The sequence below is a fragment of the Lemur catta genome, chromosome 20, assembly GCF_020740605.2.
Source record: "Lemur catta isolate mLemCat1 chromosome 20, mLemCat1.pri, whole genome shotgun sequence".
Taxonomy (NCBI): Eukaryota; Metazoa; Chordata; class Mammalia; order Primates; family Lemuridae; genus Lemur; species Lemur catta.
This window is the reverse complement of record NC_059147.1, coordinates 19,896,221-19,920,645: the sequence shown is the minus strand read 5'-3', so window position 1 is coordinate 19,920,645 and position 24,425 is coordinate 19,896,221. Positions and strand designations below refer to the sequence as shown.

Sequence of the window (24,425 nt, the reverse complement as noted above, 5' to 3'; positions counted from 1 at the left end):
TAGTAGCTGGGATTACAGGTGTACACCACTACACCCAACTAGTGTTTTATACATTTTTTGTAGAGACGAGGTCTTTTTATGTTGCCCAGGCTGGTCTCAAACTACTAGGCTCAAGCAATCCTCCCTCCTCGGCCTCCCAAAGTGCTGGGATTACAGCCACCACACCCAACTGCTGCTTTTGTTTTTCTGTAAAGTGATGTTTTGGGGAGTAAAATACAGTAAGCTATGTTGTTATTGGTAGTTTGATTTTCTGAAATCTCTTGGTAAAATACTGAACCAAACAGAACACATCTTTCCTTGATTTACTTAGGAGTTGCAATCCTAGAAAATGCAGTACAGGAGAAAACTGCAAAAGTAGACGAATGCTTATACACCATGGGTGGGACTGCTAACTAGTGCAGCCTCTGTAGAAAACAGTATGGAGAGTCCTCAGAGAACTGAAATAGACCTACCATTCGATCCAGCAATCCCACTCCTGGGTATCTACCCAAAGGAAAAGACATCTTTCTATCAAAAAGACACCTGCACTTGAATGTTTATTGTAGCACAATTCACAATTGCAAAGATGTGGAATCAACCTGAGTGCCCATGAGTTCATGAGTGGATTAATACAATGTGGCATATGTACACCATGGAGTTCTACTCAGCCACAAAAAGAATGAATTAATGTCTTTTGCAACAATTTGAGATAAGAACCCATTCTAGACATAATTTGGTAAACCTTATTTGGCCAAGTGGAGGATAGGCCTGTCTTCTGCTTTTCCAAGTGCCATAGCCCCAGTTCTTTTATTTATAATGACAATGCCTGACATTGAACTCTACTTCACAGCTCACTAAGCCCTCTCCAGCCATCATCTCTTTTAATCCTAACAATCTCTCTGGGAGGTCAGTCTATGTTGTCTAATTATCCTCATTTTATTGAGAAGGAAACTCAAGTTCAAAGAGGTTACCAGACTTGCCAGCTTGATCCCGTGTCCTCGCCACCAGCCATCGCCTGCTCTTTGCGGACTGCCGGCGCAGCCTGCGTGCTCCAAGCAAGCGCTTTCCCAGCGAAGGCTGGCTGAGACCTCTGGCCTGTGCGGAGGGCCGAGGATGTGGGCGCTCTGCACAGCACCCTGGGGTCCCCTCTTGCCAGCTCCTGAAATGCCTGCTTTGTCTCTTAGCAACTGTTGGTGGCATCAACAATAAAGGTGCTGGCCAGGTGTGGTGGCTCACGCCTGTAATCCTAGCACTCTGGGAGGCCGAGGCAGGTGGGTCACTCGAGGTCAGTAGTTCGAGACCAGCCTGAGCAAGAGCGAGACCCCATCTCTACTAAAAATAGAAAGAAATTATCTGGCCAACTAAAAATATATATAGAAAAAATTAGCTGGGCATGGTGGCTGAAGCCACGGCACTCACTCTAGCCCGGGCAACACAGTGAGACTCTGTCTCAAGGAAAAAAAAAAAAAACAATAAAGGTGCTGAAAGAGCAAGGTGGGACCCCATTTCAGAGATTCTGAGGTCTTCAGAAGGGGTTTGCTCTTTCCATTCCCCTTCAGTGCCCTTGAGCCCAAGGTCAGCCTTGCAGGGCATTGGTGGGGACTGGGCCACTCAGTGCCCTCTCCAGTGGCCTAGCCTTCTCGGACCCTGCCCTTGCCGCAGGGCCTGAACTCTGGGCACCCCAGGGCAGTCCGCTCCTCCCCAGCCCCTTGCCCAGGCACCAGGGTGCGGGCATCAGATCTGGGGCACTCCTCCCACTCCACTCCACCAAGCGTGCCTGCAGGTGCCAAGTCTGTGGTATCAGGAGAAGTGACCTCAGAGCCTTGCACTTGGCTGGCAGGCCACTGTCCAGACTTAAAGGCCCCCCGGCAGGGACCTGTCACCCAAGCTGGAAGGTCTCTCATCCTTCCCCTGCCTCAGACCTTCCAGAACAGGGCTGAGGCTTCTGGGAAAGAAGGCAGACTTCTAGGATAGGGTGTGACACAGAATTTCAAAGCCCCTTCTGTGAATGTTTGGCTCCCCTCTTGGGCCAGTGGAGGAAAAGACCTGCCCACAGGGTCTTGGTCTTGCTCTTGCACTTGCTCAGGTTGGTCCGGAACTCCTGAGCTCAAGCGATGCTCCCACCTCGGCCTCCCAGAGTGCTAGGATTACAGGCGTGAGCCACCGCGCCTAGCCAATTAAGCATGTATTTTTTTTTTTTGCCCCACCACCCCAATAAAGCATGTATTGAGAGAGTATATGTCAACTACTATGAAAAGTGTTGAAAGAAATTACAGCATTCTGTATAATACCTGAGTTGACTTTCAGAGATTTCATCAACATCAGGGGTCACTTAAAAATGCTTGAAACACATGTATGTATATGAAGCTGTTTGGAAATTGAGACTTTGTGAACTTTGAAAACAAAAGCATCCTGCACCCAAATGATTCCACTGTAACAGTCTTAGTAAGCGCAGACTACTCAGAAACCCTCCAGATGAACCGCAGGCTTTCTCTCCTGGTATATGAAACATTCTCATCTCATTTTCTGACTGTAGTTTCCACCGCTGTCCCACCAAATACCCGCTATGCATGTGTGTACATGCGGAATTATTTCATTCTCTTTATAAACACCTTCCACTTTCCCACCTCTGCGCATTTACTGACATCGACTCTTCTGACAAGAGTCCTTTTCATCTGTCTAAACATGACCATCCTTATATGTTCAAATGCTGGAAATAATTTCTTCCTCATTTGAACCTTCATACTGCTTAAGGTGTCCTTCTCTGCTGGCACTTTCACTGTCTTTGTTAATTACCATTATTGTGTCTCTTATTCCCTAGTTAAACTTTTTGAAAGAAGGGATTATACTATATTTATCTTTCATTTGATTGCTTCAGTGTTTTTCAAACCAAAGGATGTATTCTTGGAGTCTGTGCTTTAGAAAATTTTTAACTTTGGCCGCTTCCATAGTGATTTTTAAAAGTAACATAAGCATGATTTGGACCATTTGGATAACCAACTTAATCCTGAAACTTGCCAAGCAATTTCAGGACTCACATTTGTTTGCATTTACGATCAATGTTTGGGACCAATAAAGAACGAGCTATGGTCTATAAATGGTGGATGAGCAAGAGGTAAAGACCAAATGACCTGCTGTATGAACAACAGTTTTTCAGCAAGTCAAAGAGAAGTGGTGGGAGAATTGAATCTTCCCCATAGCATAGAGTAGTGTGCATGCCACGTTCAAAGGAACCTGTGTAGCCATGAGCCAGAACCATGTTTATCTGCTATTTAGTGCAGCAAATGTGGATTTCCTTGGTTTCCAGTTTTGTTTGTATTTAATTTGTATTCATTCTTCCATTAAATATTTATTGTTTGGTTTTTATGATTGTGTGTGAGCTTTATGATAGAGTTTATGCCTAGTTTGGTCTGCATGAATTTAAAAAATAGTAACTTAAACCAATCCTAGGGGTAGCAGATATGTAGGGTGAACGAGTCTACAGATCTAATGTACAATGTGAGGACTATAGGGTGATAAAATTGTGAGATTCATGCTAAATGAGATTTTAAATGCTCTTGCCACACACAAAAAAATGGGTAACTGGGTTAAATAATGGATATGTTAATTTGCTATACTATAGTAATCTTCTTACTATCTATACGTATCCCATAACATTTTGTATTCCTGAAATATACACAATAAAATTTATTTCTAAAAAATCCTAGAGGTGTGTAAGAATGGTTTTCTTTCTTTTTTAAAACAATAAAAGTACCTTATTCATTTTTAGCAACACTAAAAATTGATTCAGATATTTATTATCCCCCTAACAGCTTAAACTTAGCTTCATGGTAGATGTGTATTTGCTAAAGGCATAGCCGGTTGTGTAGACACAGATGGTGATGCCCCAGCTATAAACGCTCATTGCTTTGTTGATCTCTGCAGTTTGCTTTCAACATATAAGAGCTGCACCTGGGTCCACAAAACAAAACAAAACCTTTTGTTTGCTTGGTAAATTGTTCCCAGTTCATAAAAGAATAATACTAATAAGACAAACCCACTAAGATATATATATATATATATATATATATATATATATATATATATTTAAAGGGCCAGGCAGCTGCTGAACCCCCACACTTTCTCCTGCTCACGGTTCACAGGGAACATGTTCTTCAGAGGAAGAACCTGGATTTGGTTCTACATCAGGACAAGCATCATTCTAGGAAGTAAACTAGATAGCTCAGAGCTACCTGAGAAAAATCTTTGTTACCAGCTTAACAGATTTACATGCAGCTTTAAGGAAGCAGAAAATTACTGTCGTGCCCATGGAGGACACCTTGCTCATACTTGGAACAAGGAAGTTCAAGATTTCCTCTGGAACTCTCTGGACGAAGGAGAGAAGTGGTGGATTGGGGAAAACTTTAAGCCAAGAAAGCGTCATGAAGAAAACCACCCAGGTAAGGCTCTGGGGGTCAGTGTTTAGGAAGGAACCTTCCCTACATTTTATTTTGGAACAGGAGAAAGAGAACAATTCTAATCTTTCTGCTTTTGTATACAGAAAAATCTGTCACTTTAGTTCATTACCGTAATTCCTCTAAAATATTTTCATGTGCTACAAAGTTCGGTTTGTCTGCAACAAAGGTGATGAGATTTTTCTCAGAGCCTATCTAAAGTTAACTTACCTAACATTACACTAAAAATTGTGCTACATTCTAACGAAGGACACTTTTTATGGTCTTTTTTTCCCCCTAGCAAACATCTCTTTGTTGTTCTGCACTCCAAGTTTCCTAACGCAAAAACTAGGGGAACGATTATCTACCTATTTTCTTTCTTACATAGTAGTTTCAAAGTTATGTGCCATAATCTTGAAGTTTTAGAAAAAAACCTCCAAGGCATTATTATATCCTCCTCATCCTCATGAACATGTAGGTAAGTTAATACTAAGCCTTGTGGTAAAGAACACATATGATAAAATAAACAATCTATAATATGTAGGTGGACATCCTGAATTTTCATTTATTGGAAGCCAGCCAAACTTGGTTTGCATATTTTTTTTTAAATGTCTGACTTTTAAGTATGAAGCTCATCCGGATCTGGTCTCCTCTCAGCAGATATCACAGCCTCAGCCCATCCGCCAAAGCCCTTTGGCTGCACCTACCTGTCCAGAAACTTGACTCGGATCTCATCCAAAGAGGACACGTGCTTACTGGAATGTTATTTCATTTGCCAGACCGGTAAGTAATTAAGTTCCATGCTACCAAAGACTCAAACTTTTAAAAGTGATTCTAAATAAGAACCATGTGTTGGGAGTATTAGTCTGTGAGTGATACACCCGAGGGCAGATATGGGGATTCTGATTTTCCTGATATTGATCAGAATGAGAAACTGTGTTCATCTGGAGAGACCAACGGTATGCATCCCATGCTGGTAGTTGGAAAAGAGTCGTGCCTTGATGTTCCCCTCGTGTTTTGACTTGGGTGGAGTGCGGGAGAAAGTGTATTGGTGACCCTCGTGTTGCACGTGTACACCCCTAATCCATTCAGTACTTGGGCTTTAGAGGGATGAAAGGGAAAGCTAAGGAAGAAAGGAGAATACGGTGTAGGAAAACAAGAAGACAAAGGTGAGGAGGTTGTTAGCAGATCAAGGTTCGCTTCCTCAGAAGTAGCAGATCAGGATTAAGCTACATGTGTATGTATTTGTGTATGTGTAGTTGCTGTTATTGTTGTTTTTTTAATTAAGCAATGTTTCTCCTGGTGATGCTTCTGCTTTCATACTTACATAAAACACTTATTCTCAGCTCGGTCAATTCTCAGAGACCTTATGATGTCTCAGACTGTCTAGGTAGAAATTTTGTTTCACCTTTTAAAATATCACAAATATGTTCTTATTAAAATATGAAGCATGTGTAGGTAACTAAAATGAGATACATTGCAATCTTTCTCCTATTTGAAAATAACATGACTGTCTATGCAGATAATTCCCAGGAATCTACAAATCTCCTGGAACTAATAAATGAGTCCAGCAAGGTCACAAGATGCAACATAAACATACAAAAACCACCTGTGTCCTTGCAACGAGGATGTAGACAACAAGATTTAAAATACTGTTCACAATTTTCCCCCAACATGAAATATGTGTAAACATAAAAAAAAACATGTATAGGATTTGTATGCTAAAAACTACAAAATGCTGATGAAAGAAATTGATTGATTGAAAGTGATTGAAAGAACATTTCAATAAAAGAAGGTCTGTGTTCAAGGATTGGAAGACTTAGTATAGTAAAGATGTCAGTTCTTCCCAAACTGATATATAAGTTTAACAGAATTTCTACCAAAATTTTTATAAGAATTTTTATAGATATAGACAAGATTATTCTAAAATATACATAGAAAATAAAATAACCTAGAATAGCAAAAAAAAAAAATTTGGAAAAAGAACAAAGAGGGAGCAATGATTTACCTGGTTTTAAGACTTACATAGCTACAATAATCAAGACTGTGACATTAGAGGAATGGATAGATAAATGGAACAGAATAGAGAGCCCAGAAAAAGACCCGCACAAATATGCCCAACTGATTTTTTAAAAAGGGGGCAAAGGCAAATCAAATGAAGAAAAGACAAACTTTTCAACAACGGGTACTGAAACAATTGAACATCCACAGAAAGAACAATAAACCTTGACCTACAGTTCGCATTTTATAAGAAACCAACACAAAATGGATCATGGACTTAAGTGCAAAATTTAAACTTACCAAATTTTTAGGGAAAAAAAGAGAAAATCTTTGGGATTAAAGGATCTGCAAGGAGTTCTGAGTCTTGACACCAAAGGCACAATTCATAAAAGGAAAAATTGATAAAGTAGACCTCAAAAATTTTTTAACTTTTGCTTTGAAGAAGGATCCTATTAAAATGAATGATAAAGCATGTACTAGAGAAAATGTTTGCAAACCACATATCAGACAAAGAACTCGTATCCATCCTCTCCCAGGGAAGTCACAGGAGGAAAAAAAAAAAAAGAACTTGTATCCAGAACGTATAAATAACTGTCATCTGGCAGAAGTCCTAGCACTTTGGGAGGCTGAGACAGGAGCATTGCTGGAGCACAAAGGTTTGAAGTTGCAGTGAGGTATGATGATGCCTCTGCTCTCTAGCCAGGGTGACAGAGCAAGATTCTGTCTAAATAAATAAATAAATAGATAGAAAAGTGACCCTGATCTAAGTATACACATCACTTACCCAGTAGTCTTGCCAAAGAATAGAGAAACACAAATTAAAAATAAACTGAGATACTGTTTTCCACCTAGCAGATTGGCATAAATCCACAAACTGAACACATACTGTTGGCCAGGCTGCAAGGAAGTAGGTACTCTCAGAAATTGCTAATGAGATTGCAATAAAATATCTCTGTGGAGGGGAATTGAGCAATCTCTAGCAAAATTACACACACATATACTATCTGACCCAGCAGTCTGCTCCCAAAGTTACGCTGACAAAAGTACAAAAAGACACATGCACAAGACGATTCATTGTAGCTCCCTTTGTAATAGCAAAAAAGCAGAAGCAACCCACAAGCCCATCAAGGGGAAACTGGTTGCAAAAAAAAAAAAATTAAAATAAAAAAATAATGACAACCTCTACATACCACAATGGGATTATCTCTATGACACATTTTTTCAGTGGTTAAAAAAGGGGCAGAACAATGTAGTATGTTACTTTAAGAAAGGGAGATACTATGAATATACTTGCTTAAATACATAGACATACATATAATAGAAGAACAAACAAAAGCTAATGAAAATAGTTATCTATAGGGGAGAAGGGGAATGGGGCAGAGAGAATACAGATGGAAATTTGACCTTTCTGAATGTGCTTTGTTTTATAATGTTGACATTGGAACTCTGTAAATGTTTTACATAATGATTTGCGAGGTTTGAATGTGTCCCTTCCAACATTCAGGTGTTGCCACTGTGACAATATTAAGAGGTGGGGCCCTAAGAGGTGATTAGGCCATGCAGGCTCCTCCCTTGTGAACCCGACCAGGTGTCCTTATAAAAGGGCTTGACAGGGGGGATAGGCCTTCTCTTGCCCTCTCCCTTCCAGGGTTATGGTGTTCCTCCCTCGAAAGGATGCTGCCCTCCTCAGATGCCAAACGCCAGGGCCTTCATCTCGGCCTTCCAACCTCCAGAACTGTGAGAAAATAGATTTCTGTTCTTCGTAAATTACCCGCTCTGTGGTATTGTTACAGCAGTGCACAGAGCGGACTAAGACAATTATAAAACAAATTTAAATCAAAATTTCTAAAAGCAATCCCTAAAAATAGAAAGGAGAGGAGGAATTGGAGCCTGTCAGGTTTGGACAATGTTTTAAGGTAATTTTGCTCAAGAGCAGGAAAGAACCGGAGCAGTAATTCTTGAGGCCAATATGGACTTTTTTTTTTTTTAAGGCAGGAAGAAGAACATGCTGGAACCATGTGCTTGATTTGAGCTACTGAACAGCTAGAGGGTTTTACTCAGGGCAGGCATACAAAGATTTGTAGTATTAACAACATGAGAGGAGGCAGTGTCTGCAGGACAGGTGTTGGTGGGTGGCCAGATTTGGTGGTGGGAGTCATGGAAGGACTCTCTAAATTGCTTCAATTTTCTCCTTGAGTTAAAAAGCAAGGTTATCACCTGGCCCGAGAATGAGGCTAAGGGAGGCTTCTAGTTGTTGGGTGTTGAGTAGAGAGAAGGAAGTGGGGGAGAGTGGAAGAGTGAATAGACTCCAGACTAATGTGATTATTAGGCTGAGTGAAGGCAGGATCCCGAATTCAAGTTAAGATGTAGTCAACTTGGTTACGTGACTGTCTCCAGCCATGTGCAACAGCGTGTAGAGAAACTCTTGTGCGTGTATGCAAAGAGACATGTGCAAGAATGTGATTGCCCACTTCTGGACTCTTGTATATGTACCAATGAGAGTTACAGAATACAAACAAGAATATTACACTCAGTATGTAATTTATTAAAATGAACTTAATTCTGTCTTCTAAATGTTGACTCAATTGGTGGACCTAATTTGAGATGTCGAATAGTATAAGGCGATGTGACTCCTCCAGAGCAAAAGAGCTACTTCAGAATGCTTGTATTATTGTGTTAAAAAATTGGATATAATGATTAATTTGTATTTTCCTGATTATCATAGATGTGCATGAAATTGTTATAGACTTACACCTAGAGCTATAACCTATACATTAACTTTTGTATTGGCCTCCGAATAGATTCCTTTCCAGATCAAGATACTAGTCATGAAAGAAACGAAAATAATTCCACTTTACTCAAGAGACCCAAGAAGACAGAAACAGAAATTGCGATACCAAGAAATGACATGAACCCAGGTAATGTGCTGGTCCTCTAGTGACCTTAACATCAGTGAAGTCAATTCCTGCTTAAAAAGTGCACAAGACTAAATTAATGCAGAAACATGTTATCATAACATGCACCCAATAAATATTTGTTGCATTCTATTTTGGCTAATCTTACTGTTGCAATCTTTGGTTCCTTTCATTTTCTATGCTTACTTTTTTTTTTTTTTTTTTTTGAGACAGAGTCTCACTTTGTTGCCCGGGCTAGAGTGAGTGCCGTGGCATCAGCCTAGCTCACAGCAACCTCAAACTCCTCAGCTTAAGCGATCCTACTGCCTCAGCCTCCCCAGTAGCTGGGACTACAGGCATGCACCACCATGCCCGGATAAGTTTTTCTATATATATTTTTAGTTGGCCAGATAATTTCTTTCTATTTTTAGTAGAGACGGGGTCTCGCTCTTGCTCAGGCTGGTCTCCAACTCCTGACCTCGAGCGACCCACTCGCCTCGGCCTCCCAGAGTGCTAGGATCACAGGCATGAGCCACCGTGCCCGACCTTCTATGCTTATTTTCTTGATAACCCTTTGGCACCTTCTTTTCACAAATGCCCAAATAAATTTTGTGGGTTTTCTTCACCCACAAGATTTTCCATCAAAAAAGAGAAAAGTTGTCTTAAAGTCCTTGCAAAGTCTTTCAAATTATAATGTTCTCCTTTAAAAAAAAAATTGCAAAACAAATACTATTTGGGGAAGATGCGTTAGCCTGAAATTATCTCAGTGAACATCAGTGCATGGTTGGTTATAGAGATCATCTGACAGAAAGGGTAAAAAAAGAGATAAATTTAAAGTGGATCTAGTGATGATTCCTCGGGTATGACCTCACAGGTGCAAGTGTTGGATGTGCTTGTCCACAAGCCCTTTAAATAGCAATTAAAAGAACAATGTAGAAAGTAGTGTTTAGAGACATGAATATATATCTAAAGAACAAATGTGAAAACTAAGATTCTGAATGGTTTGTAAATGTGTACTTGTGAGTTGGGGGGAATATGTTTAGTGATAGCCTTAAGTGGAAGTAAAGACAACATATTTTAGAAAACTGGTAAATTTTTCAAAAAGTTCTGATTATAATTAAAGCAATGATGTTGAAGATGCACGTGCAAAGTTTGAGTTAAAGTATGTCATGAAATGTGAGTTTCATGAGTGTTGAGGCTGAGAATACTGAGTTATAGAAATGCCCCCTGTATTTCTGGAGACAAGATTTGATTTCAGAAGTCAAATAAGGCTTTGCCTTAAAGAAAAAATAAATGTGTTAGTTCAAAAGCTGCCTCACCTCAGGAGGGCGTCTCATTGGTCAGTAACAGCTGCACTTCAAAGAGACAGTTGTAAACTGGGCCTATGGTTCTCACCTGTTTTGAAAGACAAGACAGGCCTGGCCTAGAGCCATGGGTTGCTGGAGCTGACAGACAAAGACCCCCCAGAGATGAGAGCTGACCAGATAGATATGCTAATGCCCAAGCCAGGCCCAGATGGAACCATGCAGTTAAAGTAATTAACACAAAGCACAGCTCATGTTGACTTCTGAAATCATCTCTGTCTCCAAGAACACAATCACCGGAGCCAAGATGTCTCTGTTTTTTGCTAAAGTAATAGCCTTATCATAAAACTTAGAAGTTTGCCCCAAGAAGATTTTGTAACTCATTGTTCCCCTAGATAGAGTTAATTAAAGGATCTGTAGTAGCCTTTTAGGAGACTTTGACCCTAAACCAAACTGCCTGTTAGTATGTAAATCCCATTGCCCTTGGCAACAGGAGCCTGTATCTACCCTATATACCTGTGTGGAGTTTCAGTCTTGGATATATTTTTTGCGGGAAAGAAATATATCCATCCGGACACCCTCCTTTCATCTATTTTCATAAACCTTTACTTTATAAACTATATCTTTGGCTCTGTGTATTATTATCATTATTTTATTTTTATTTCTGTTCCCTACTATGTTTTCATCCTTTGTGACGACCCCTGCCTGAGAGACATGATTGGAAGAAAAAACCTCTTTGCGGGGAGCGTAGCCAACTCCCTGCACATGAGAGCAATGTTTCTAAATTAATATGACTTCAGATAACGTGATTTTTAAATATGCCTTTGTAAAACGAAGTTACTGAATCAAATAACTAGACGTTTGACTATTTGACCCATATCCTTCAAATTTATATAGCTAAGCTTGCCCCCAGACTTTTTAAAATCTCCTTATTGGGAAAAGAATAGATTGCCTCATGGGGGGGGATGCCTAATATTTATGTATGTATGGTCCTTTAAAACTTTTTGTCATTTTAAGTGTCTCTCAAATTCCATGTAGATGGATCTAATTTTATCTACTCCAGGAATCTTTACTTTCTTATAGTAGCATTTATCACATTTAGCATATCTTGATAACAAATATCATTTCTTGCCTTCTGATTCTGTTTCCTTGCTACTTTCTTCTGTCTTTGGTTGAAACTTTTGTTCTTCAATATTCTTTTTGTCTGTTTGAGACAGGGTCTCACTCTGTTGCCCAGGCCAGTGTGCAGTGGCATCATCATTAGCTCACTGCAGCCTCAAACTCCTGGGCTCAGGTGATCCTCCTGCCTCATCCTTCCAAGTAGCTGGGACTACAAGCTCATGCCACCACACCAGGCTGACATTTTTCTATTTTTGGTAGAGATGGGGTCTCGTTGCTCAGGCTGATCTCAAACTCCTGAACTCAATTCTCCTGCCTCAGCCTCCCAGAGTGCTAGGATTACAGCTGTAAGCCACCACACCTGACCTCAATATTCTTTTAATTGTTTACCTTTAAGGAGTTGCTCTTTTCAAAAACACATTCTTATACCTGTGTTTCCTAATTGTCAGGCTAGAAGATGAAACATTCTCTTTGGAGACCCTCTCATCTGATTAAGGTGTTATGGCAAGTGTTACAGTGAGTGGTCCCAAGGACAAACCGAGCGGCACATGGAGAGTCGGAAAATCAAGGTTTATTCACCGGTGGGCTCAGAGGGGTCTAGCCACCAAATTCTGAGCCCCATCTACCTAATTTTTCCCATTTTTATTAAGTTGGAGTGATCCAAGGGGAGGGGGTCTCAGGTGACTAATGCCCGCAAGGTAATAAGTTTAGTGTTTGCACTAGGCAATAGGATTAGTGTTATGCTGATGTGCCAGATGTTAGGTTAGTGATATGTTAATGTACTAGGTGTTAGGTTAGTGTCTTGCACCAGGTAATTAGGTTTAGTGTTATGCTGATGTGCTAGATGTTAGGTTAGTGGTATGCTAATGTGCCAAGTGTTAGGTTAGTAATATGGTAATGTGGGTCTTCCGTGAGGGGTGGGGATCTCAGGTGGCTGCTGTGCCAAGTAATAGATGGGGGTTTTCCTTATCATTCCCCCCTTTGATGCCCTTATATGTCTATTACAGGGCATCAAAGGGAGTGTAGCATGTGTCAGTTTTTCCCCTCCACGTGCTTCTGTCCAAGGTTTTGTTAGTATAATCTGTGGTTTTTATGTGGGTTATTATTTTTAATTATTCTCTTCATATTATACAACTTCTCTCAAGAATGCTTTTTTATTGAAACAGATTTCCAACACTAACTTAGAACTCATTTCTACTTTAAGGTTTTGTGTTTATCACCCATCATTTTATACCATAACTTTCCTTTTCTTGAATTCTTAAATTTGCCTCATATCTGTTCCAACTGTCTTTTCAAGAAGGATCTACTGGTGGAAATATTTTGGGGAACTCCTGAATAGTCAAAAGAGGTCTTTCTCCTCCCTTCCCAGCGAACCATATTTTAGCATGGTGTACTCATTAAAATACTGGATCAGCTGCCAAAGGCCAAAACAGTAGTTAAACAGGAGAGTAGCTCATTTCTCTTTAACATACAGTCTGAAGGGGCAGCCCAGGGCCAACAGGTGGCTCCACAGTTTAAGGGACCCAAGCTTGCTCTTCCTTGTTCTGCTGTCATCCATGTGTAACTTCTATCCTGTGGTCTAAAAAAGCTGCTTTAGCCTCCTACTGGAAGTTCACGTTCCAGCAAGAGAGAAGAGAGGAGAAAATAGAGTGCCTGATCCTTTCTTTTAAGGGCATAGCCTGGAAATTATACATATAACTTCTGCTTGTGTCCATTAGCCAGGACCTGATCACGTGGCCACACGCAGCTGCAAGGAAGTCTGGGAAATGTAGTTCTTAGTGGCATCCTTAGCTGGAATATCATGTTCATATGTTAATAGAAGGAAGAGGACATAGTGGAGAATAATTGGCAGTCTCTGCAGTGAAAATGATATATAATTATATGGTCATAGTCTTCTCTTCAAAACATAGTACACATTTTTCCCTTGTCCTTTGGCATTTTAATACTATGGTGAAAAAAACTAAGGCTAGTTTTTCTTTGTATAGGCAGCCTTTCCCCCCCCCATCAGATTACTTGTAGAATTTTTTGTAATCCAGACATTTTGTTAGTATGTATCCAGGTTACCTTTCCCTGATTTTGTCTAGAATGTAATGTTATCTATACCCATCTTTTTTGGCTGAAGAATGTTATATTCTACCCGTTTATCACTTCAGTTTCATTTGTTCTGGTTTTGTCCTTAAGCAGTAGCAGGTGTTTATGTGCTGCCCAGCTGGCTTCTGTTCTCCGTATCTTTCCTGTCATCTCTTTAAATGAAAAGGATGGTTTTGTACTTAGCACCCTTCCTGTTGCAGGGTGACAGAACTCTTCACGTTCATTCTTCACGTTCATCCTCCACGTCAGCAACTTGATTTTTCCACATCAGTTCTGTTCTGTATCAACTCCAATGTAGATTTTAATGTTCAGGTGGCATTTTTAGTTTTCTTGAAATCCTCTCATAGAATTTATTTCTCTCTCAATCTATCTCGCTCTGGTGCATTTTCACTTTAGTTGGTTATCCTTAAGATTTTCTGTTCCGACCGGGCGTGCGGGCTCACACCTGTAATCCTAGCACTCTGGAAGGCCGAGGTGGGAAAATAACTTGAGCCTCAGGAGTTTGAGACCACCCTGAGCAAGAGTGAGACCCCCCCATCTCTACTAAAAATAGAAAAAATTAGCCAGGCAACTAAAAAATATTAGCCAGGCATGGTGGTACACGCCTGTAGTCCCAGCTACTCAGGAGGCTGAGGCAGGAGGATCACTTGAGCCCAGGAGTTTGAGGTTGCTGTGAGGTAGGCTGACTCCACAGCACTCTAGCCTGAGCAACAGAGTGAGACTCTGTCTCAAAAAAAAAAAAAAAAATCTGTTAAGGATGTATTAAACAGCTTTCTGAAATTTGTTTTTCTGGGTTTTTCTGTGGATAATTTCCAGGGGTGTGCTTTCCTTTAAGTCCTCTGGATTCAGTTCCCCTGCTCCCTTTGGGTTTTTTTTATTTTTCCTTTTAAGGCAAGAGCTGTCCAAATGCAATGTTTGTCAGTGGACCAAGAAGTTGGATCACTCTAATGCCGCAGGCTGTCAGCTTATTTAATGGTCAGAACCCCTTTTCAGATTTACAGCTAAAGTGTAGGGTCAGTGCCCTGTTCCGAGCAAGCTGTCAATCTAATGACCCTCATCTGAGGTGACGTTTTCTCTAACGTCCGTGGCCTGGTTCCCTAGTGCTCTGAGCCCACGCATGTGAAGAACTACAACTTCCAGCAGCGTTGGCTTCCCTGACACTCAGGTCTCCCCAGGACTCCACCCTCGATCCCCTTCCCTGGTGCTCTCCTTGGGGGACCGTACTGGTGGGGCCCCCAGTAAGTCACGGATCTGTCACACCCTTGCCAGCTCCCATTCTCTTGCCTGCCTAGTCGTTGTCTATCACGACCAGGGGCCTCCTGAGTTGGAGACGCCACTGAGAACGGCGACTACAGCGCTGTGCTTATCTCCCAGAATGGGACTTGGGGAAGAAGAGCAAACGCTGCCCGTGTTTCTGCCGGGTGAAGGCCCTGGGTATCTGAGTCAAGTTCCTTTCCACCCGAACTGACCAGGCCGACTTCCACACGGGGAAAGACGAGGGGCAAGCTCTGTAGGTCTTCACCGTCCATTGCATCCACATCTTCCTCTGTGTCAGTTCTTCTTGTTCAAGAAAGACATTATTCTGATGCTCTTTAAAACAGGAAGACTTTATTCAGGACAGTTGTGGTAAGTGTCAAGACAACTGCAATAGAGCAGAGACCGAGCTCAACTGCACACACGAGGACAGGTGGGGATTTATAGCCAAGGAGCAGGCTGGGTGGAAACTACTAAGAGGAGAAATCAAGGCTGGGACATTCTTGCTGAGGGCAGGCCAGGGTGATCAGGTATCAAGGTGGGACGGCGGGGAGGAAGGATTCTCTCTAAATGGACTTAGCAGGATTCTTGGAAAATTGGGCCATGCAGGTCTAGCAAGGACAGGACCAAAGTCAAGACCTAGTTGAGAAAGAAGGCTTAGAGAAGCCTGACTAGAATTTGGTTAAAGAGAGAGTCTTAGTTACTCCGAAATGCTAGCATTAGGCTGTTGGTCAGTCATGGTTTATAGTAAAGTGACTTCTCATGTTTTTCTCTCTTCGTGAATATTATAGAAAAAAGCAGGGAGATTTATGTAAGGTGTAGTTATAAGCTATTTGAAACTAATATAACTATTAAAAACCCACCTCTGGGCTGGGGGCAGTGGCTCATTCCTTAATCCCAGCACTTTGGGAGGCTGAGGTGGGAGGATCAGCTGAGGCCGGGAGTTCTTCACAGTTAAGGGAAAATCAGCTCTGGAACTCGGGTCTTTTCGACTTAGCTTCCAGTTTATTTATTCAACCCTCTGTCATCTTTGCCATGTTAGACATGACGTCTGATCAGAAGAGCGTCCCAGAACTGTGTCCTCCCCTTGCAGAAATACCTGCCATGGTTTTGCTGCTAAATATACACGTCAGTCCTATGAACAACAGAGGGAATGTTACAAGAAAAGATACAAGGCAAAGTAGCCTTGCTATAGCCGGGTACATTTGAATAGGTTTTAAAAGCTCATGCCTTGAAGGAAGTCAACCTAAGCTAATAGCAAACAGAGTTAACGCACAGATACTGTTGCCACCCGGCCAGGTTCATTTGCCCGCTGCCCAAGCAGCAGCCAGTATGCTGAGTCAGCAGGGTGGACGGCAGAGGAAGTCTTTATTCTGCATAGCGCTAAGTGGGGAAATAGGAGAAATTTCTCAAATCCACCTCCCAGACAACTTGGGAGACAGGGTTTTTAAGGATATACCTTTGACAGACAAGGGATTAGGCAATGAGGTTTGTTAATTGGGGCAAACTCGTAGGGATGTAGAAATCATCTCGTGTTGCTCCAGTCCCTGGGGTGACAATTGCAGTTGAGTTGGTTTCTTGGTACGGGTTGTTGGTCTGGGTGGGCCGTTCGATCCACTGGAATGTGGGGCCTATAAGATACCTTAAAAACTACCTTTAGGTTTCGAATAGGTGATGTTATCTATGGAGAAAGGTAAGAATCTTTATGGACACCAGCTATGGGGAGAAGTTAAGAATCTTTACAACCACCAGCTGCATGGCTCTGCAGTGGCAATTACAGGGGCACAGTTACTAATTATCGTTATTTTTTAGCTAGGTCTGTGCATTATTTTTAGCTAGGCCCTTACCACAGTTCTCACCTTGCACCCCGTTATAGAAGGGCGGTGTCAATAGGGCCTTCAGGTCATGAGTTTCCTACTGGAAAATGTGGAAAGAGAAAGCAATAACAGTAATCTGGTAAAAATTTTGTAAATGATCATTTTCCAAATGATTAACTAATAAAGAGCTCCTCTTCGGTTAAAATTATGAGGCAGATAATTCTGCAGTAATATTTACATACTGGTAGCTTTATGATTGATTTAATGTTTATTTTTTTGTACAGAGGTCTTTGAACAGTAAACAAATGCGTTAGACATTAATGATTTATAATGTTTCAGCTCCAGAAATCTTGTTTGTCTACAGATTTATCAACAGTGGGAAATACTCACTTTGGATTCCTGTGTAAAACAATTCACATTGTTTCTAGATACAAATAAGACATCCTCAGATAAAATGGTAAATATTTCTGTCCTACACTTTTATTTCAGCTTAATCTGCTTTCTTTTTTCCACAGGAGTTCATCATTACCCCACATGTCACCATCCCGATCGTGCTGAACGTGTAAGTACCTACTTACCTTCACAATACACATCTTGAATTATCAGTCTCTTTGTCATACCTGGTAGATCCTGCCAGAACTCTCTTCTGTCTCATAGAGAGCTCTGGATAGAGTTTTCTAATTATGAAAGTACTTAAGTGCGAGAGAGAATTGGGTTTGATGGGTGCTTTATTAAAGAAAATTTTAAAGCCTATCCTTGGCTTTCATGTTGATATAATTAGCATTTATTTGTAGGTTGGTTATTCCCTGCTGCATTCCAAAAAGGACTTGTTGCATCTTACAAAAATATAAACAATGCAATAAAATGTAAAAGCCAAAAAGAAAAGGAAATAAATCAGAGAGAAAAGAAAATAAAGGCAGGAGCTGCCTGCATAATCTATAAAATTTCACCTTCAGGAAATTTCTCAGCTTCTTGCCTTTGTGTCCTACATAGAAACCCTTTAGTGGATGCCTAAATGTAGATTTACATTTATTTGATGTTAACTGCAAAATAATGTTAATGTTAACTGCAAAAATAAGTGTTTCTAGCAGTATAATAGAGAACAAGGACAAAGTAAAACTTCCTCAGATCAGTGTTCTCCAAGCTGTGTTGTGCAGAATGACCAGCAGTAGGCCTTGGAACTGCAGGAGTTAAAAATACCCCTCTGGCATATGTAAGTTACAGACACTGGAAAAACAGTAGGTGCAAAAAGATCTCTCTGGTCTTTGTGCTGTTTCTTAAAAGCAAGAGGTAAAAATCCCCAGGTGAAATATACAACATCCTTATCCTCAAGGACAACAAGTCAAGACAGAATTCTGTCTCGTTAAAATAACTCCTTTAAGCCTCCTTGCATAATTTACTTTTTCACAACTTACCACTCTTTGTCCAACTCAGTATATGAGTTACTGACTCTGCTTCTTTGGGGTCCTCATTTCTTTATGAGGGCTCTTACGCCACATAAAACTTGTATTAAATAAATTTGTGTCCTTTTCTCCTATTAACCTATCTTCTGTCCGTTTCATTCTCGGGCCCAGATGGGACCCCAAGAGGATGGAGATGGAGTTTTGTCACCCCTACAAAATGTCACCAGAAGGGAAGAAAATAAAGATTTTTGACTACAGGACTTCTCAGAGCCTTTCCTATTTCCCAAATCTAACTAACCCCTCCTCACCGGTATCAACACTGTCACACCTTGGTCCAAGCTACCACTATCATCTCCCATCCAAACTTTTGCTTTTGCCTCCTGCTGATCTCGGGGGTTCCACTGTTGCCCCCTTTTCTGTCCTCTCAACAGAATGGTTGAGCCTTTAACACAGAAGTCAGTTCATGCCGCTGGTCTGCAAGGCCCCCAGTGTCTTCCAATCTCATTCAAAGTCAAGTTCATACTCCCTTCAGTTGCCTGACACTTGACACCCCCCCACCCCCAGGATCTTTCCTATCCCCCTCCTACCACCTTTGCTCATCTAGCCTCCTTGGTCTTCCTCAAACAAACCCAGCAGGCTGTGGCCTCAGGGCCTTTGCACTCCTGAAATGCTCTTTTCTAATACGTTGGCAGAGCTCTCTGTCTCCCTTTCTTCTACTCACAGCAAAAATGTCTCCTTACCTCCGCATACCCTTTCCAAAACACACCCTTTCTCTCTGTCTGCTTACCCTTATTTTTTTCTTTGCACTTATTCAATACATGATGTAATTTATCTGCCTCCACCACTAGCACGGAAACTCCACAAGGGGAGAAACTTGGCTCATTTTGTTCACTGCTGTTTTTGACCCCAAATAAGTGACAGAGGCAAAGATCTCAGTCAGCGGAGGTTTATTAAACCAAAGTTGAGGATGCGCCTGGGCAAAATACACATCACAGACAAATTTGTGGCTGTTTTCTGAAGGGAAATTTGAAAGTTTCAGTATTTAAAGGGGAGTTGGGCAAACAGAAAGGGAAAGAAAAAAGTGGGGGGTAGGAGTAGTGAGACAAAATGGTTACATTCTTGCGAGACCCAGGAAAATACACATATTACATAAGATAAGGTGAATGTTAAAGAGAAAAAGGGAGTGAAGGAAGCATCAATTACGTAGATGTCCCTGGGTGGGTGGAAGAATGTTCCATTCTGTCTTGTCTGTGTTCTACACCTGTGAAGATAAACTTGTAATTCATTATTAGGGTAACATTGAAGAGACTTGAGTTTTAGGAGGTAGATGTAGCCTACAGACCTAAAGTTAAAATTTGCATGTCCTTCCTTGCATATAGGCAGCCATTAAAAATCTCTCAAAAAAAAATTTCCTTATTGAATGAATTGTGGGGCCAGATCTTCCCCAGTGCCTGAGGTCTTTACCTTCCCTTGTGCATAATAAGTGGCAGGGGGCGCGGGTCCTGAGATTTTATTTTCTTTGGCATTGTATTCCAAGTTGTCAGGAACATGGCTTAGCACCTTATAGATGTTTTAGGGTTTTGTTTTTGTTGTTCTAACTTACCAAGTCTAGCAATAAGCAGCTTATATTACAGATGTTTAATTTATTGAATGATTGATGGCAAATACACTAATGAAAATTGTGAATCTTAAAGAGATAATATACAGTGTGCAGCATTCTCAAAGCTGTTTGAGCATCACTGGATCTTTTGACAGAATTGCCTATTATCTCATGAGATGTGGGCGTTTCAGAGCAATCTGGGAAACGCTGTCTTAATTATTCACTATTTGGTAAGATCAGATTCAGCCTTTTCTTTTACATAATTTTTTTTTTTTTTTTTTTTTTTGAGACAGAGTCTCACTGTGTTGCCCGGGCTAGAGTGAGTGCCGTGGCGTCAGCCTAGCTCACAGCAACCTCAAACTCCTGGGCTGAAGCGATCCTACTGCCTCAGCCTGCTGAGTAGCTGGGACTACAGGCATGCGCCACCATGCCCGGCTCATTTTTTCTATATATATTTTTAGTTGTCCAGATAATTTTTATTTCTATTTTTAGTAGAGACGGGGTCTCGCTCAGGCTGGTCTCGAACTCCTAACCTCCAGCGATCCACCCGCCTCGGCCTCCCAGAGGGCTAGGATTACAGGCATGAGCCACCGCGCCCGGCCTCTTTTACATATTTTTATCTTTTAATTCAAGCCCCTATGTTACCCCATCTACCGCTTCCCGTCAATACAACCGGAAGTCACACTGCCAATGTTATCAGTCGCGTCTGTGCCGACCAGCGAGCCTCTCCCTGCGACAACAGAGCTCGCCAGGCCTGTTGCACGTGCTGGAAAATCCCGGGTAGAAATGACTTCAAGGCCAAAGGAGGACTCGCATCTGGATGTCTTCACCACTCAGCCGCAAGCATCATTTCAGAACGCGTCTGCCACGCCTCCTGGAAAATCCCTGGCAGAAATGACTTCAAGCCCAAAGGAGGACTCACAGTCGGATGTCTTCACTTACCTACAAGCATCATTTCAGAATGCGTCTGACCAGGTAAACATGGAAAATCGAAGTCACCACTGAGTAGCCCTGTGACACTGAAAAAGCACTTTTATTCTTTCCTTCTATTACGGTGATGTTTCCAAAACAATGGCCATAAGAATGAGCCTGGTGTATACTTTCACCTGCTGGAAGAACTATACCTAGGAATGCCTGACGGACCGGCATGTGTCCCAGTTAAAACCTAAACCAAAACAAGGTCATGAAAATATTCCACAGTGGGTTAAATGCCCGTGTCAGTATTTAATGACTTAGTATTTAATGCCATTGTACACCGCGCTGCAGGCGGGGAAGAAGCTTTGCTCACCTGCTCTGCTTCTTCAGCAGCAGCAAACCCTTCTGCGCAACAACCCCTCCTCCTCCTCTGCATTTTCCTTTCACCTCCTTTCCTTTCTCCCACACACAAAAAAAGGTGAAGCCATTTGGACAATGTTAACTAAAGAAAATCGTCCTGCTTCCCCCCGACTTGGTTTTTTTTATTAACATAAACACTGTTTGTATGCAATCTAACATGTCCCTACTAAAACAGATTCCTGTTTACTCCGGATCTGTTTGCAGTGCTTATGGAAGTTAGATGTTCCATATGGGCTCAGCAGTTTACGGGGGAAAAAAACCCTGACCTATGGTAGTTTAAACAAAGAGTGTTTTTTCCCTTAAAAAGAAGTCTGGAGTATAGAATATCCAGGAGTCTATGGAACAATTATTAGAAATACAAAGAATTTAGCAGTATTGCTGAATACCACATCAGTATACTAAAGCTAATTGTATTTTTACATATCAGTGACAATGAGTTCGAAATTTAAATTTTAAAAAAATATCATAGCAAGTGCCTAGGATTCAATGTAACCAAAAATGTGCAAAATTTCTCTGGAGACAACTATATAACTCAATGAAGATACATTTTTTAAAAGACTAGATAAATGGTGGGATATACCATGATTCAGCCCAGGTTACAAGTTCTCTTCTAACATGTCCGATGAGGCCCCCTCAGTGACCTTCCTGGCTGCAGCTAGAATGGCATCAAGCCCTGGCTGCTGTTGGCAAATGTGTGGTTGGGTGCGAACTATATATCTCACCCATATCTTCACACCTGCTTATTTACACCTCAGTCCCACAGTATAAAACCAAAATTGGGTGCTCCTCAATTCTAAGATCACTTTATAAATGACTTGACCTCTCACAAATCTCTTGAATCAGGAATCACCCTGTCGACTGCGTGGTTCCCAAGGGCAGGGACCATGGCTGACTTTAACTGCTCTAGTACCTGGCAGTACACACTAGACATTTAATAAAGGTTTCTCGAATGTGTGATTGGATTAAGCTATAAATGAGCTGTTCTCTAGACATGGACCGAGCAGTTGGCGTCCACAGAGCCTCTCGGGGTTGGACGTCCAGTTCAAAAGCAGCAGCCTCTTCAGCGCTGGGATCACGGCCGGTTTGCTCAGCTTGTTTTTTCAGGGAGATTTTCTGCCTCCCACCTGCTGTGTGGTCTTTGACTTAGTTCCCCCTTGAACACACTGAATGGAGGGAACCAAACACCATGGGAAACCTGAGGGCAAAAGATACTTCTGAATAGAAAGTTTGTTTCTGTTGTTTTGATTTCCTGGTTTCCCTCACCTTTGATCATGCTCTTAGACTTACAGGTACTCCTATCATCTTATTCCCATACTCATTTGCCCTTGGACTATAATCATTGTATGATCTTGTTACTCATTTTGTGTACTGTATGGAAGAAGTGAAAATAAATTCTGTGCATTTGCAGAAGAGCTTCTGAAAGTAACTGTTTTGGAGAGCCTGTGCTTCCTAGAGCTTAATGTTACCAAAAGTCAACTCTGGTTAAGACAATGTCTCAAACTGTTGAAGTCTGATGATTATATGCAAGTAATTTTAACCAAGTTCTTTGTTTCCAATAGGTTATAGATGATGTAGCTGGGAAATTCAGCAGAGCGATTTATGATTTGCAAGCTCGTGACAAGCTACAGCAAGCTTGCGAGGTCCTCCAGACGCTGACAGCCTTTGCCCCACGGTTTTCTAAGCAAGCTCACGTAAGCAGAGGATGATCAGGAGGGAACCAGACAGAAAAAGGGGAAAAGTGAAAAAGATGATCTGGAGATTGTGCCCTGTGCAGGATTTGTGGAGCCTGAATTTAAACATTAGCAAGTATATTTGTATCTTTAAAGATTGTGAATAAGTTGATGAGTAGTGACATCCTTGGACATGCTGTGTTTATTATGTTCATTTGTTTATTTATCAGGTTTACTGCCTTTCGGATGCATTTGTTAGAAGAAATAATGGGAGATGACATAGATCCACTCCTGGCGGTGGATAGAGTAGTACAGCCTGGAAACAGGCATCAAAAATCAGCATGGTCGTGATCCTTGCATTGTTGCAGCCACGTTTACCAAGGTCACTTCCCCCCGATTGTTCATGCTTAGGGAGTAGAAGGGCTTCTTACACATAGGCAAAGGAAGGTGGTCAGATTAGTGGGAATTGTAATTTTCTGTTTCCCATTTTCTATATTTTTGAATATTCTGCAATAAGCATGTAAATGTAATCTGTTTTGGTTTCCTTGGGCTTTTTAATGACAGAAATAATACATGCTTATTATTTAAAAAATCAGAACAAAAGTGTACACAGTAAAAAGCTAGAGTCCTCACCATTTCTGTCCTTCTTGCCAATCCCATTCTCTAGATGCAATTGCTGTTTTCAGTTTGTTGTTAACTTGCTGCACATAACTTTCTAGGCTTTTTTCCTGTGTGTACATAAGCTCTTTTTGGTTCTGGGGAGTTTTTTTCTTAATAAAAATAGGGTAAGGTATACAAATTTTTTGGATCCTTGATTTTGTTTCTTAAACTTAGTACCTTGTCATGAACATTTTTTCATGCCAGTATACATAAATAGACTCAATGTTCATTTAGATTTTTTTCATTTGTTTACTTTGACAAACAGCATGTCCGTGAACATCCTTGTATCTATACCTTTGAGCACATACTCAAATACTTCTGTGGGATACAATGCTAAAAGTAGAACTTATGGGCTTTTAAATTTTCAATAGATACAACAAAAATCCCTTTTAACGGCACCATTTGGCCAGGTGCAGTGGCTCACGCCTATAATCCAAGGACTGTGGGAGGCTGAGGTGGGAGGGTCACTTGAGCTCAGGACTTCGAGAACAGCCTGAGCGAGAGCAAGACCCAGTCTCCACTAAAAATAGAAAAAATTATCTGGGCGTGGTCACGTGCACCTGTAGTCCCAGCTACTCAAGAGACTGAGGCAGGAGGATCACTTGATCCCAGGAGTTTAAGGTTGCCGTGAGCTGAGCTAACACCTCAGCTCTCTAGCCTGGGCAACGGACCAAGACTCTGTCTAAAAAAAGAAAAAAGTACCATTTTTACATTCCCATCAACCATTTCTCCATACTCTCACTTTTGCCAATTTCAAAAGCAATAAAAGAAAAGATAGAAAAGGTGGAGGGCGTTTGGTTGATTACTAAGGAGGCTGAGCATCATTTTATATATTTATTGACCTTTTTACTTCTGCCCTGAATTG

General features: G+C 41.2%; 1 protein-coding gene across 1 annotated transcript in view; it reads left to right on the top strand.

Moving 5' to 3' along the window:
- Positions 1-4,126: 4,126 nt before the first annotated feature.
- PKD1L3 (polycystin 1 like 3, transient receptor potential channel interacting) overlaps positions 4,127-24,425 on the top strand; it is a 56,995-nt gene continuing 36,696 nt past the window's right edge. Inside the window, 6 exon segments of the mRNA XM_045533174.1 lie at positions 4,127-4,418; positions 5,073-5,195; positions 9,215-9,331; positions 17,408-17,454; positions 20,529-20,870; positions 22,790-22,921. Coding sequence (XP_045389130.1) covers positions 4,127-4,418; positions 5,073-5,195; positions 9,215-9,331; positions 17,408-17,454; positions 20,529-20,870; positions 22,790-22,921 — 1,053 coding nt within the window.